Raw genomic sequence first — 16,679 nt, forward strand, 5'->3', positions numbered from 1 at the left:
CACAGCCTTTGACAAACAGGTGATGATTTAACAAGCGCATTTGCGAAAAAAGCACTGTCGTTGCACCAATGTACCTAACCATAAACATCAATGCCTTTCTTTAAAATCAATACACAACTATATATTTTAAAACCTGCATATTTAGTTAATATTGCCTGCTAACATTAAATTGTGTCACTTCTCTTGCATTCATTGCACGCAGAGTCAGGGTATATGCAACAGTTTGGGCCGCCTGGCTCGTTGCGAACTAATTTGCCAGAATTTTACGTAATTATGACATAACATTGAAGGTTGTGCAATGTAACAGGAATATTTAGACATAGGGATGCAACCCGTTAGATAAAATACGGAACGGTTCCGTATTTCACTGAAAGAAAAAACAGTTTGTTTTCGAGATGATAGTTTCCGGATTCGACCATATTAATGACCTAAGGCTCGTATTTCTGTGTGTTTATTATATTATAATTAGGTCTATGATTTGATAGAGCAGTCTGACTGAGCGGTGGTAGGCACCAGCAGGCTCGTAAGCATTCATTCAAACAGCACTTTCGTGCATTTTGCCAGCAGCTCTACGCAATGCTTCAAGCATTGCGCTGTTTATGACTTCAAGCCTATCAACTCCCAAGATTAGACTGGTGTAACTGATGTGAAATGGCTAGCTAGTTAGCGGGGTGCACGCTAATAGCGTTTCAAACGTCACTCGCGCTGAGACTTGGAGTAGTTGTTCCCCTTGCTCTGCATGGGTAACGCTGCTTCGAGGGTGGCTGTTGTCGATGTGTTCCTGATTCGAGCCCAGGTAGGAGCGAGGAGAAGGACGGAAGCTATACTGTTACACTGGCAATACTAAAGTGCCTATAAGAACATCCAATAGTCAGAGGTATAGGACATACAAATCGTAAAGAGAGAAATAGTCCTATAATTCCTATAATAACTACAACCTAAAACTTCTTACCTGGGAATATTGAAGACTCATGTTAAAAGGAACCATCAGCTTTCATATGTTCCCATGTTCTGAGCAAGGAACTTAAACGTTAGCTTTTTTACATGGCACATATTGCACTTTTACTTTCTTCTCCAACACTTTGTTTTTGCATTATTTAAACCAAATTGAACATTATTTATTTGAAGCTAAATTGATTTTATTGATGTATTAAGGTAAAATGATGTGTTAAGGTAAAATAAGTGTTCATTCAGTACTGTTGTAATTGTCATTATTTCAAAAAATAAAAAACATAAAAAAACAGCTGATTAATTGGTATCGGCTTTTTTTGGTCCTCCAATAATCGGTATCGGCGTTGAAAAATCCTAATCGGTCGACCTCTAGTCCACACCCCTTTCATTTGTGCCTGGTCAACAGTAGGGATTTTTCAATAAAGTCTTTGTTGTCATTCAACTCATTTTCATGCACATTTTTTCATTGAGAGATACTGCACCAAACATCTTAGTTAGATGTAAAATTGGGCGACTAAGATCTTCTCTGCAAAAAAGACTACAATTAATGACCGATTTCTTGAGTTATCTTAGATTAATTCTGACTATTTTGAGGAAGTGTATACTGGCTCCGGCGTCTCAAAAAATGGACGGAGTGCTATTGCCGCCCTTTTCAAATTTTTCAATAGAAAGGTATTTTAAGGGAGTATGTGAGCACACTCGTTCGGTTTGCATAGACGCCAGTCGAGCTGAAGCACGCTGACACCTTAAGGAGTCAATGAGTAAACTCCATCTTGCCATTAGAGTCTGATGATAGTCTATCTTGTAATTGAGAAGTCCATCAGCATCCTGCACAGATTTAGTCCACTGATCAAGCAAGCTTGTGTGGATATTAGGGATAGGTTAATTAGAAGCTAATCTGGGTTGGAATCATGCATCAGTCTCAAAGAGGAGAAGTTCTATGCATAAGAAAGGACAAGTATATAGGATTCTGATCAAATGACCATGGGTGCAGTAACTAGGAACATACTCCATTGATAGAGGCTAACTACCTTTAAGGACGGGCTCATTATAATGGCTAGAATGAAATAAATGCAACGGTATCAAACACAAACATATGGAAACCACGTTTGACTATGTGCCATTAATTTAATTCCAGCCATTACAATGAGTGTCCTCCTATAACTCCTCCCACCAGCCTCCACTGGATGATCATATGTCTGGCCATAAAAGGCCACTTTTTCTAAACTTTAACATGCATCACTTGCAGTACAGTTTTGGAAACATACAGAACGTATCTTTCATATCAACGAGAAATAATGTTCATAAAACAAAAAGGTAAAAGTACTACACACCTTTATAGGGTTTGGTTTCCCACACTGCCATATTTCCACGTTACAGTGCTCATTTACGGTAAACGCCAGAGCCAACTCTGTGCTAATTAGCCATCTGCATCTCCGAACACCTGAGTATTAACAGAAGACGGACGCCACAAACCTGTTGTCACTGAAAGATACTTTCACCTGCAACTGCGTTAACCCGGTCCAACTCCGCCCCTTTTCTCAATTTTCAAAAGAGAAATGGGGTGTGCCTTGTGGTTAATATTGCGTCATTCTGGTCATGCGCACCGAAACAGATGTAGCTAGTTCGTTAGCTAAGCTAGCCAGTAACTACATATGTGTTGACGTCATTTCAAAGGATTTGTTTTTGGAGAAATGGCACTTTGGTCAAATATCTCATTAATCCAGTTTTGTTTTTAAGCATTAAAAGACCTGGTATGATGGTGCATTGATCAGTTATACCGTTTGAATACGTTATTTTTGCCCAAAGCCGATCTTTGAATTAGTAAATTGCATATGTTCCTTTTGTGAAATTGTTTTGATGTGTTATGAAAGTACAAAGATTTATGTTTCTATAACCATACCGCAATTGAGAATCGATTCACATTTAGATGGATTATTTGGCTGCCAGAGCCAATTCGCCTCTAAATAGAACATGTAACGGTAAGGCCCTTGTACTATAAGGTCGGAGTAACGTTAGCTTCTAGTCCATTGGGCTACTAGCAACATGGCTGTAGACGGCCGGTGATTCATTTACATGAGTTAGATCGCTAATATAAAACACGACTTTCTCTAACTGTACTGTAAAGTTAGCCTATACATTATATACAAACTGCACCAGATGTCAAATGCCGTTTAAATACAAACGCCTTGGTTCGATCTGATGCTAACCAGTTGAAATGAGGACATTTAGTTACAATGCTAGTTAGCTAACCTAATCAGCAAGCTCGTGTAATGTCCATTTTATTGGCTAGTACCAACCAGCTGTGCACTCGTGCAAATACATTCCTGTCGTTTTATAACTTACGTTTGCGGATAAATACGTTCCACATTGACTAGCTGCAGTGTCCGACTAAACGCAGCTTTCCAGGCCTAACGTTAGGTTAGCTAGCTAGCAGCATTGTAAAGCCATTTTGTTTTTTGCTGCGATGCCAGCAGCAGAACGAGGAAGCATGCATGGTATTTTCTCCCTGAATGGACGGTGATTGATATCCGTGAAGATGCTATTTTTGAAAATAATATGTTTAGACATAGCTACCTGTCATACAATACCGGGTGTGGTTCTTTGTTTGTCTTAGTGGGACCTGTTGAAATCGGCTCTTCTCTCCCCTGTGATGAAGGATATAACCGCTTGCGCAAAAAGCACTACAATGAAAAGAGGCTGACTAATCGAGAGCAGAACCAATGATTAAATCTTAGGCATTGAATCGAATGTCATTGCGCTTTTTCTGCTAAAAAAGATCTACGCCACACATACAGTATATAATTTTCTATCAAAATGTGTAAATTATAGTTTATTCATCACTATACTTTATGTAAACTACAAACAACGTTTCTACCACACTACCAGCATAAATCAGAGTTATTTAGTGCTCCTATTTGCAATTGTTTTGTGAAGTTATGACAGATTGCATATTTGGTCAATATTGAGATATTAGACATTTGTTATGGGAAACTTTTGTTACATGCTTCTGTATTAGATACCTATTGTTATGTTAGTGTCATGTACTGTAGACATTTATTTTTTTCAAAACAGTACACAAAATAAGGATGAGGCTAAATTAGGATTTGAGACTGCATCAACCTCAACACTATGTCTTTCTCTTAACAATGCAAACATGTCTAAAATGATTTTTAAAGTCACTCCTGATGGGAATAAATAAAGTTATATGGAATTGACTGTGTCCTGTGATTGGCTGTTCCCAACATTCCGGTGTGTCTGTGGCCAAAGCTCCCATGACCCTCTCATTAACTCGTCACTTGACAAATTATCAGGCTTGTAACGGCAACTGCCTTCATTCCCCCTGGGTCATATTAAACTGTTGTCATCCACACATTGATAGAGAGAGGGATAGACAGAGGCTGTGTACGTGTGAGAAAGAGAAATTGTGTGTTTGTGAGATATAGGCCTAGGTCCTAGACAATGTGCATTTTGTGTGTGTGCGTGTGTTTATGAGAGATAGAAGCTGTATGTTTAAGAGACAGAGGGAATGATGGTGAGAAGGGGGGATGAGAGAGAGAGAAGGAATGAGAGACAGCATGCCGGTGTATTTAAACATGCCACAGACATCTGATCCAAGCGCTCGCTGTATTCGATAGCAGAAACATTTAAAAACAGACACAGAAACACATGATCCATCCATGCCGGCCTGGTAATCGATACGGGGATGAACTATCTGACAACATTATGTACTGTATGCGCTATGCATACGTCTCTCTCAGTGGGTTTGGTGGTGGTGGGGGTCCGAATGACTTGCCTCTAAATTTCCTGTCATAACTGGTTGCTGTTTGCGTCACCAAAGTGCACCTGTGGGCAATGTCCCCCGTACTCCGCGGTGTTAGATTTGGAGACATGTCGGGGGGGATGAAAACACACAACTCCTGCCTTTGGAATCCACCTCTGAACTCTGAGTCAGATTATAGATTTTTTTTCTTCATTATGCAAATTCCCATCACCCAACCTGCCTGACTCCCTTGCTGTGTCCCATCTCTCTCTCTCTCTATCTCTTACTCCACTCCCCTCTTTCTTTCTCGTCTCCCCCCTACTCCTCGCCACCACCCCAGGGCCCCAACCCCTCGCCACCGCACCTGTTCGCAGAGTTCTTTGGAGTCACTCACGTTTCATGATCAATGAGGTGAAAGATACATTTGGCTGTCGTAAATTCACCTCTTAGCCCCGCGCCTCACCCTTCAGCCTCATGACAATCATTATTTATTGGACAGAGAGGCACATTATTCAAACACCTGTCTGAATGGATAAACCAGTGCTCACAATGTTGACAGGATAGGGTAAGGAACGGACAGGACGGCTAGCAAGCGTAGGCAGGGAGATATGTGGATAATGGGCAGGCAGCATTAGCTAATGGAGATGTACGTATGCCATCTTGTATGTGTACAAAAAAAAATACCAATCATATGGACAAGATGACAAGATGTAGGCGTATTGCATGAGCATGTGAAGACAAGCCAGTGACTACTGTCCGTCCATGACGGTGGAGGGTGTGTTCAGTAACTTTCCCATTCTAAGGGAAAAGAAGAAGATGGTAATGATGGTGATGCATGTGACATGTTATTTTCACAGGTAATAATATGGTTATTGTTGGGGGGGGGGGACAGAGGGACAGAACATGTCTGTAAATAACCTTGTGACTACGATTTCAAATCAAATAGGGGCCTACCATTTTTTTTTATGTCCAGGCTATTTCTGTGGCATAGTACATTTATATAATAATCATATCTAATTGATAATCAAACCTCGTGACTGACCACACTGAGAAAATAACATCTCTATTTCGCCAGTCTCAACTAAATAAGATGATCATGTGCTCTTGCTACCAGAATATCCCTAACAAGTATACTCTCACTGCCCATCTTGTTCCATAGACCCAACACTCTCTTATATCAGCCACCCGCGTCCTCAGATTACAGAGCTCCAACTACTACTGCTGATGCATGGTGTGTGGTTGTCGTTGCTGTAGTAAGCCTACCCTAGGTGCTGGGACAAAGGTGGCGGGTTGTGGGGGGAGTCGTGTTGTGAAGGCACGTGCGTGGGGTTTCAAATCAACCTCGGAACGATGAGAGGAGGCACTGAAGTGATTTGGTGCAGACAGGATGAAAATGATACGGGTGCCCCAGGTGGGACAAACAGAGCGGTATGGGGTGTTTCTCACTTCACCCCATGGGGTTTGCATCATCAGCAGTCTAAGCGAGGGGAAGACTGGGTGTTAACAGTGCTGCATAATGGATTGGCTTCCAGTCTGGCTTGTGATATCATTAATGTGTAATACAGTACTACAGTGTAGGACTAATTAAGAGCAGGTGGTGGACTGGAGAGGATTCAGGCCGACTGTATTCAGAAGTCAGACTTCCATGCTAGAGAAAATCTCTCCTACGGACCCCCAGCCGCTCCATGTATTTGATGTATTCCAAAGCTAACACACATGACTCAACTTGTCAACTATATAATTATCAAGCCCTTGAATAGGTGAATCAGGTGAAAGAGTTCAGGGTTACAACTAAATTGTGAAACTACTGGGGTCCCAGAGGAGAGGTTTGAAAACCTCTGTGCTAGAGAGGTATCTCAGCAATCCACCTTGAGGATGAACTGGCTCCTAACCTTGAGATTGAACTGGCCCCTAAACACAGACCTAAAATCAGATGTCCTCAGCCTAAATCCTCATTAGGATAGAACATATCTGACCCTGGAACCAGCGGTTAAGGTCAACTTCTATCAACTCCTACAACAGAACATAGTTAGACCAAGTAACAACACAATCAATAGGGAATTGTAGCTTTGTTTGCACATCGTGAATTCTCCTCAGTAGATTAACTGAATCTGCCCACACTGTTGCCTAGATGACCGCTAACGTATCTATTACACCCAAGGGGATTGGATTGGATGAATCACACAATGTAACACCCCTGAACTGCCCTGTTGGTCCCCCATCCCGATCCCTCTTTGCAGTGTGGCAGTAATGCATGACAGGTGTAGGCTTCATGACTTTGAGCGGAACGCAGTAGTCGGGGGTGTAAATTAACAGCGTCGCCAGCCGTTCCACGCCCTCAAACATCCCATTACTGGGCAATAGAAATGCATAATGGAGATTCAATGAGAGAATGTCTCACTGTAGCAATTAAAATGTTTCATAGTGTTTAAGTGCTGACTTGGCTGCAGAATGCCAGTAGTTAGGAGGAGACCTTAAAAACAAACCACCAACTAAACCATATTTTCTCTCTCTCTCTCTCTCTCTCTCTCTCTCTCTCTCTCTCTCTCTCTCTCTCTCTCTCTCTCTCTCTCTCTCTCTCTCTCTCTCTCTCTCTCTCTCTCTCTCTCTCTCTCTCTCTCTCTCTCTCTCTCTCTCTCTCTCTCTCTCTCTCTCTCTCTCTCTCTCTCTCTCTCTCTCTCTCTCTCTCTCTCTCTCTCTCTCTCTCTCTCTCTCACTCACTCACTAGCAGTTCATTTAGCTCACACCATCTCTCTCAAGTGCCCATCACGAGTGCTTAGGACATAAATCTTTTTTAGGACTCCTCTTATTTTTAGACCCAGGCGTGGTGGGTAAAGGCTAGTGGCAATCAATCTAAGGCAACGTCGCAAATGGCAGCCTTTTTGCACACAGTGCATTACTTTTGACCAGGGCCCACTGGGATGCCCACAGGGTTCTGGACAAAAGTAGTACACTATTTAAGGAATAGGGTGCTATTCGGGATGCAGCCTAAGACTCTTCTCGCTCCCAAGAGTGAAGGAGGTCACTGCTGAGACTGCAACAGTCAGAACCTACCTACTGAACCACAAAGTTTCCCAGTTGTGTGAAAACATTCTGTCACGCCCATACACTGTGTCCCTTAAGCTAAAAGTGCCTGAGCTAAAGCTTTATAAATGGATGATATGCGATCCTAATAACTAGGTTACGTAGTGCCTGTTGGGCAGCGGCCAGTTCCAAGTGATTTACTGCCGGCAAATACAATGATTTACGATATCGCCTTCCCCCTTTAACCGATCTGCTAGAGCATTGCTAATGGACGGTGGCCATATACATTTACATTTACATTTTAGTCATTTAGCAGACGCTCTTATCCAGAGCGACTTACAGTAGTATCTTGTCCGTCTAGCACATTGCTAATTTGTGCTAATCAGGTACACGGTGTGACATTTCTGTGCAGAGGGGCACAACACCAAATAAAACTGAACCCAGAACAACCTGATGATAAGGTGCATTAGCATGACGTTATGTTCATACAGGCAATGGGATATAGGCAATTCATGTTTAATAAGCACCTCAAAATAGGTTTGGTGCATTTCAGCTAAGCCGTTACTAAGGGACAACATAAGAGACCAACGGTTCCCAACTCCGGTCCTTGAGTACCCCCAACAGCACCCATTTTTGTTGTAGCTGCGGACAAACATACCTGATTCAACTAATTGCGGGCCTGATGATTAGTTGACAAGTTGAATCAGATGTGCTTGTCAACAAGAAAAATGTCCACTGTTGGGGGTATTCGAGGACCAGACTTAAGAACCACTGTTATAGACCATCACGGATTTTGACACTTTATTCTCTGCTGTATCTATAATATGATTTAGTTATACCGTCCTACGTGCCGTCCCATTGCATGTGGGCATCGTAAAGGCCATGCAGACTGTGTTTCATTGACAAGCATCTTGTGATTATGATGTATTCAGATTCAGTTACATCTCATTTCAGTCACACAGAGAATTTTGTTTCCTCTGAGCATGACACATTCAAAGCGATGTCCTACAGCAGGGATGGCCAACTTCAGTCTTCAGGGACCTGATTGGTGTCACACTTTTGCCCCAACCCCAGCTAACACACCTGACTCCAATAATCAACTAATCATGATATTCAGTTTAGAATGCAATTAGTTTAATCAGCTGTGTTTGCTAGGGATGAGGAAAAAGTGTAACACCACTCCGGCCCGCGAGGACTGGAATTGCCCATCCCTGTCCTACAGTGCGTGGGTCCAGTGTGTCTTGCTGTGTGATTAATGAGAGGAATAGGGGAGGAGGGACGTCCTCTCAGCCTCTGTTACTTGGCAGACTCCAGAACCCTTACCCAGACCTAGAGTGCCCCACTCAGATCCCCCTTGGCATAAACTGACCCTTCAAACTACTTCCAACACATGAGATCAGTAATCGTGAGGTGTGATATGAATCTCCTCAAGTAACTGAAGGGCTGAAATAGTCTCAGTTAGGTATATCTACGCACAAAGGCAATGGACTGCAGCACAACAGCACACGTGTAATAACAATGAAGAGACATTTGGTGTTATGGTTCAGTCGGTAGAGCATGGCACTTGCAACGCCATGGGTTGTGGATTCAATTCCACCCATAATTAAGGATTATCTGGATATTTCACTCATAATCTGGTGACTTTTGTCCTGGCATAAAAGTCACCAGCCTTGACCTTTTAACAAGCGCAATGAAAACTTTCCTGTCATGCCTTGTGATGTTTTGTGGGGCACGGGTGTTTGTCAGGCATTGATTAATTGATTCCCTGACTCACAAAGCAGTCAAACAACGCGCCTGAAAGACGGCGTTGCCACTGTATTAAACGCTTTGATTTGCACCTTTAGTTTACAAGCCCACCGTTGTGAAAAGCTGCAGGCCGGGTTCTAGCTGCTTTAGACAGTTAAAGGACATTTATAAGGCCCCCTTGACCCACAGTGGCCACCTGTGACTCTGTCACGTTGCATGTGTATAAATGTATTTTATTGTTTTCTCTCGCGCGGCTCTGACATGGCCGCCCTTTTTAGAGTTTTTATTTTAGATCCTCGGCAACCCGTGGCACAATGTGTCAGTGGAATGCCACGCAGTTTGATGAGGTATAGGTTATGCGCGTACGTACTGTGGTGTTTTCACAATCTTTCTGAGAGATCATTCAGAGAGATCATTCTCAGAGAGCATTCTGACTGCGGTGAAATAGACAATTGGCCAAATTAGGAGAAGATCACACCCACACGTCATGATCTGATCATTTGGCTTATTTAAGACCCTGTCTGAACCTCTAATCAAGCAGGTTTTATAGACTCGTACAAGTCCTAGAACTAGGTTAATGTGAGGGTTAAAGGGTCACCCACAGAGACTAGGGAAACAGTCCTAGAACTAGGTTAATGTGAGGGTTAAAGGGTCACCCACAGAGAGTAGGGAAACAGTCCTAGAACTAGGTTAATGTGAGGGTCAAAGGGTCAACCACAGAGAGTAGGGAAACAGTCCTAGAACTAGGTTAATGTGAGGGTTAAAGGGTCACCCACAGAGAGTATTGAAACAGTCCTAGAACAAGGTTAATGTGAGGGTTAAAGGGTCACCCACAAACAGTAGGGAAACAGTCCTAGAACTAGGTTAATGAGAGAATTAAAGGGTCACACACAGAGAGTGGGGAAACAGTCCTTGAACTAGGTTAATGTGAGGGTTAAAGGGTCACCCACAAACAGTAGGGAAACAGTCCTAGAACTAGGTTAATGAGAGAATTAAAGGGTCACACACAGAGAGTAGGGAAACAGTCCTTGAACTAGGTTAATGTGAGGGTTAAAGGGTCACCCACAGACAGTAGGGAAGTGAGACAGTGTAATTAGGTAAAACAGTGTTAGCAGGGAAAACATTGGAAACCCAGGGGGTGTTAGCAGGGAAACAATGGATTGAAGGGCTCAGCAAGCTCCAACTTGTGTCAAGCACCATCTTGTATCAAGTGCAAACCTGTGTCAAGTGCCAACCTGTGTCAAGCCAGAACAGTCACTATCACAGCCATTGCAAACCCTATCAACTCTACTTTGTTCTTACAGGCCTCTACAAACTTGAACATGTTATGTGCCTGAGTCACTCACAGGCACTGGTCAGAGAGCAGTCTCACCTGTCGCATTCCTTTTTTTTAAACCACTGTCTGGTCTTGTGGCTTTGGCCTTGGATTTGTTTGCTACATACGTACAGTATGTAGCAAACAAATCCAAGGCCAAAGCCACAAGACCAGACAGTGGTTTAAAAAAAAGGAATGCGACAGGTGAGACTGCTCTCTGACCAGTGCCTGTGAGTGACTCAGGCAGCTAGTGCGGCTGCCAATCGTAAAACTCGCGGCTGCCAGTCGTAAAACTTTTATCCCCCATATCCAACTCAGAGAGTCTGCCAGAGCAAGACGATGCACCATACGTTTCCAACTTAGCATACTCAACTCACACCTCCCACCGGACCCAGTACACTAAAGAGCTGATTTATTTAAGCTTAAACCTTCGTTAGTTAGTATTCAACCCCAGGATGATAGGATGATACATTGGATGCCATGAGTCTTTGTCTTAATGAGTTACAGTAGTGTGCTTGCGGTCTTTAGAGACTGCTATACAGGAATCAATCCCTAATACCTCGCTAACGCTGCTAACGTTTACATGGTCTTTAGAGACTGCTGTACAGGAATCAATCCCTAATACCTCGCTAACGCTGCTAAGGTTTACATGGTCTTTAGAGACTGCTGTACAGGAATCAATCCCTAACACCTCGCTAACACTGCTAATGTTTACATGGTATTTAGAGACTGCTATACAGGAATCAATCCCTAACACCTCGCTAACGCTGCTAATGTTTACATGGACTTTAGAGACTGCAGTACAGAAATCAATCCCTAACACCTCGCTAACGCTACTAATGTTTACATGGTATTTAGAGAGTGCTATACAGGAATCAATCCCTAACACCTCACTAACTCTGCTAATGTTTCCATGTTGTTTAGAGACTGCTATACAGGAATCAATCCCTAATACCTCGCTAACACTGCTAATGTGTACGTGGTATTTAGAGACTACTATACATATGTATTATTTCATAGTTTTGATGTCTTCATTATTATTCTACAATGTAGAAAATAGTAAAAATAAAGCTAAACACTTTTGACTGGTACTGTAAGAATACTTGGAAGTCAATAGTAAATGATCTGTCCTTAATTAGACTTATCACTATAGGGTGACCACATGTAGTCCCAGATTGTGCTGGACAGTCCCATATTTTGTCCCATATCCCGCAACCAAACAATCATGTCTAGCATTTGATCAACAATATACAAACATCACTCATTTAGATTTTATTTATAGATTTTTCCAGAATTTCAGTCAGTCATTCCAGCCTGTCTCTTGCAGTCACGTTGTGCTTATGAAAATATTCAGAAAATATTCAGATCCCTTCCACTTTTGCACATTTTGTTACGGTACAGCCTTATTCTAAAATTGAGTAAATTATTTTCTTTCCTCATCAATCTACACACAATACCCCATAATGAAAATGCGAAAACAGGTTTTTAGACATTTTTGCTAACTTTTATATATACAGTTGATGTTGGAAGTTTACATACACCTTAGCCAAATACGTATAAACTACGTTTTTCACAATTCCTGACATTTAATCCTAGTAAAAATTCTCTGTCTTCCGTCAGTTAGGATCACCACTTTATTTTAAGAATGTAACATGTCAGAATAATAGTAGAGATAATTATTTACTTCAGCTTTTATTTCTTTCATCACATTCCCAGTGGGTCAGAAGCTTACATACACTCAATTAATATTTGGTAGCATTGCCTTTAAATTGTTTAACTTGGGTCAAACATTTTGTGAATTTTGGCCCATTCCTCCTGACAGAGCTGGTGTAACTGAGTCAGGTTTGTAGGCCTCCTTGCTTGCACACGCTTTTTCAGTTCTGTCCACACATTTTCTAATGGATTGAGGTCAGGGCTTGTGATGGCCACTAAAATACCTTGACTTTGTTGTCCTTAAGCCATTTTGCCACAACTTTGGCAGTATGCTTGGGGTCATTGTCCATTTGGAAGACCCATTTGTGACCAAGCTTTAACTTCCTGACTGATGTCTTGAGATGTTGCTTCAATATATCCACATAATTTTCTTTCCTCATGATGCCATCTATTTTGTGAAGTGCACCAGTCACTCCTGCAGCAAAGCACCCCCACAACATGATGCTGCCATGGTGTTCTTCAGCTTGCAAGCCTCCCCCTTTTTCCGCCAAACTGTTCTATTTTTGTTTCATCAGACCAGAGGACATTTCTCCAAAAAGTACGATCTTTGTCCCCATGTGCAGTTGCAAACCGTAGTCTGACTTTTTTTATGGCAGTGTTGGACCAGTGTCTTCTTCCTTGCTGAGCGGCCTTTCAGGTTATGTCGATATAGGACTCGTTTTACTGTGGATATAGATACTTTTGTGCCTGTTTCCTCCAGCATCTTCACAGGGTCCTTTGCTGTTGTTCTGGGATTGATTTGCACTTTTCGCACCAAATTATGTTCATCTCTAGGAGACAGAACGCGTCTCCTTCCTGAGCGGTATGATGGCTGCGTGGTCCCATGGTGTTTATACTTGCGTACTATTGTTTGTACAGATGAACGTAGTACCTTCAGGCGTTTGGAAATTGCTCCCAAGGATGAACCAGACTTGTGGAGGTCTACAATTGTTTTTCTGAGGCCTTGGCTGATTTCTTTTGATTTTCCCATGATATCAAGCAAAGAGGCACTGAGTTTTAAGGTAGGCCTTGAAATACATCCACAGGTACACCTCCAATTGACTCAGATTAGAATAAGGCTGTCACGTAACAAAATGTGGAAAAAGTCAAGGGGTCTGAATACTTTCCGAATGCACTCTGCATGACAAGGATGTGGTAATGGTAATGATAAACACTTCTCCAGTTGTTGTTGAGATCTCATATTCTGCGCAAGACCAGACGCTGGGCCAATGTCATAGACCTATCGTCAACCAATCACATTTCTCAAATTCTTTTGGGCTAAATTCCAGCAAAACTTGGAGAGGACAGTTATGCCAACTACTTACAAAAAGTGTCCTACCGATGAAGAGCTACAAAAGTAAGTAAATAGCTGTATTAGACTGGAAGTTAGGATATAAGGTCATTTCAAATTTGTGTTGCTCTTTCATATTTACTGCTACTTAACTCAATCCCGTTTTACATTCCCTGAGACCACCCAGAATGGTTACCTAGGCCACATATTGCCCGATTTTCATAAAACACCCACACATGTGGTCTCTCGTTTCTGTATCACCACATTTTGCTTGAGGCAAAATAGTAGACTAGCTGCACTTCAATTAGCTCGTTCGGTGCAGGGCTGTAATGCTGCCTGAGTACACCAGAGTGTTGCTCCACCACGTCTCACAATGGTGCTGAATTAGTCAAGTTGAATCAAAGCTGAATCAATGTCTTGGAAGATCACAAAATGATTAATAATATTTTACATAACACAAACAAATATAATAGTCACACCAAGCACACTACCTAATGTCTTATGAGATTTTAGTATTGTTTGCTGAATAGTCAAAAAAAGAAACAAATTCATGCGACCAAAACTGTGAATGACCAGCAAAATCATCCTGTTGTCCCACATTTGGATATTTTAAATGTGGTCACCGTACTAAACTGTTTACCTGCCAGTCTGTTTATTTTTTTACCCCCCATTCTTTCATCACCGACTGACTGGGTTAGCATCAGTGGTCTTATTTACTGTGATGTGATGCGCATCTGACTGTGCACTAAGCATTTATTGATTTAAGCTGTTGGATGGGGCAACATTAGAGACTTACTGTGTGTCGGACTTACAATAAAAGAGTGATGACAAGTTGGAGCCTATGGGGACTGCTCCTCGGCTTGCAGCTGTCTGCAGCAAATAAAAACATCTAGTTCACGACATACCGCCCTAAAACTTTTCAAAACAGACCAATGTTTTTATTACAGTTATGACATATATATATACACACTGTATATATACAGTATATTTCTAATTTCTAAACAGAAACAAGAAAAGACTCAATTTTGCACAGTACATAAAAAAAAATGATTTAAAAAGTTGGTAATAAACCACCTCGTCAGCACTTTACACCACTTTTTGGCAAAAGGTTTGGGCTAAATTTGATGGAAGACTACATTTTACCTGATCACTTTGATAGAAGATTCAGCAAGAATTCTACAAAGTATTACTCTAGTAGTTGGGATAAAGCCTTGCGCCTCGACAGTCATTGAGTATAGAATTACTAGCTGAGTCACAGTATGCCGACCCGGCACTGTTAGCCAAGTCACTGTATTAAACACTCCATTCATTTATGGCTGAATTAGCGACTGTGCAAACTTCATTCTTTCAAGGATCAGAAATGAATCAAGTACCAGTTGTGATTGGTAGTAAAGGTAGCAATAAAAGTAGAGTGGTACTGGTAGTGTTTCATTCTAGACCACAAACAAACATGATAGAAGACCATCTAAAAAGCTGTGCTGGTATTTAGCACAAATGCCATCCCACAACAAACACGTATACACACACCTAAAGCAAACGGATGCCTGCATTATTTACAGAGCGCACCCCAGATACCTTTACAATGCACTTCACCCATTTGACCCTGAGTCCCTATACCCTTCACCCCCTGTACTATACCCTCTGACCCTTGAACCCTGACCCAACTCACTTGTTGCTTGGTTTGGTCAAGGACGTGCAGGCTAGAGCTCTCTGCTGCTGGCCCATGTTCTGGACTCGGTTCTTCTTATTGTTCTTCTGCATCTCCTTGCCGGACTGTCTGCGACTCACAGATGAATGAGGCCAGATCCCAGTGAACAGCTGCAGTTATCACTTGTCTATAATGACTACAGGCTGATCCTGAACAAGTCCAGTACACTGAACAGCTGCAGTTATCACTGCTCTATAATGACTACAGGCCAATCCAGGACAGGTACAGTTAACACTGCTCTATGATGACTACAGGCAGATCCAGGACAGGTCCAGTTAACACTGATCTATAATGACTACAGGCCGATCCAGAACAGGTCAAGTTAACATTGGTATTTAATGACTACAGGCTGATCCAGGACAGGTCTAGTTAACACTGATCTACAATGACTACAGAACGATCCAGGACAGGTCCAGTTAACACTGGTCTATAATGACTGCAGGCCGATCCAGGACAGCTGTAGATTCAGGCAGATCAAAGTAGTAGTTATCCGAATAGCTGTCTTCAGAATCTTGAGTCTTCAGAATCTTGAGTCTTCAGAATCTTGAGACAGAATTAAAGTATTAGAGAATACAGGTTCGTCTTGTTGTGGTTGAATTGTCCAGCTTCTGAGGACATTTAGAGCCAAAAGTGGTAAAATGAGAGCAAACAATTTTAATTAATGGATGGAGAAGAGAGATTTCCGTCTGCAACATTTCCTTTAAGGAACATCGATGTGCAACCATAACAGTTCATGTTGAAGTGGTCATGGTTTGCTATTCATTCTGCTTGCTTGCTTGGTCTCTCTCACTCTCTCTGTTAATGTCCCTCTCTCACTGGCACTCATTCACTCCCTCTCCCTCTTTCTCCCCCTCTCTCTCATTCCTCACTATGTCACTCAGTTTTCTCATCTTCTGTCAGTCATTCTTTCTGCCCCATGTTTCCTCACCCACAACTGTCTCCACTCTGTTTCTCTCTTCATTCCTCCCCTCCCTCCCTCCCTCCCTCCCTCCCTCCCTCCCTCCCTCCCTCCCTCCCTCCCTCCCTCCCTCCCTCCCTCCCTCCCTCCCGCGAGCCCGCCCTCCCTTTCCTTCCTTCCTTCCTTCCTTCCTTCCTTCCTTCCTTCCTTCCTTCCTTCCTTCCTTCCTTCCTTCCTTCCTTCCTTCCTTCCTTCCTTCCTTCCTTCCTTCCTTCCTTCCTTCCTTCCTCC

General features: G+C 42.3%; 1 protein-coding gene across 1 annotated transcript in view; it reads right to left on the reverse strand.

The window, feature by feature from the left end:
* Positions 1–15,543, reverse strand: part of LOC106602204 (zinc finger protein 638) — a 50,491-nt gene extending 34,948 nt beyond the window's left edge. The window contains exon 1 of the mRNA XM_045717613.1: positions 15,452–15,543. Within this exon, the coding sequence (XP_045573569.1) occupies positions 15,452–15,543 (92 nt within the window). The remainder of the gene's footprint in view (positions 1–15,451) is intronic.
* Between the last annotated feature and the right edge of the window lie 1,136 nt (positions 15,544–16,679).

This window comes from Salmo salar, chromosome ssa04 (assembly GCF_905237065.1).
Source record: "Salmo salar chromosome ssa04, Ssal_v3.1, whole genome shotgun sequence".
Taxonomy (NCBI): Eukaryota; Metazoa; Chordata; class Actinopteri; order Salmoniformes; family Salmonidae; genus Salmo; species Salmo salar.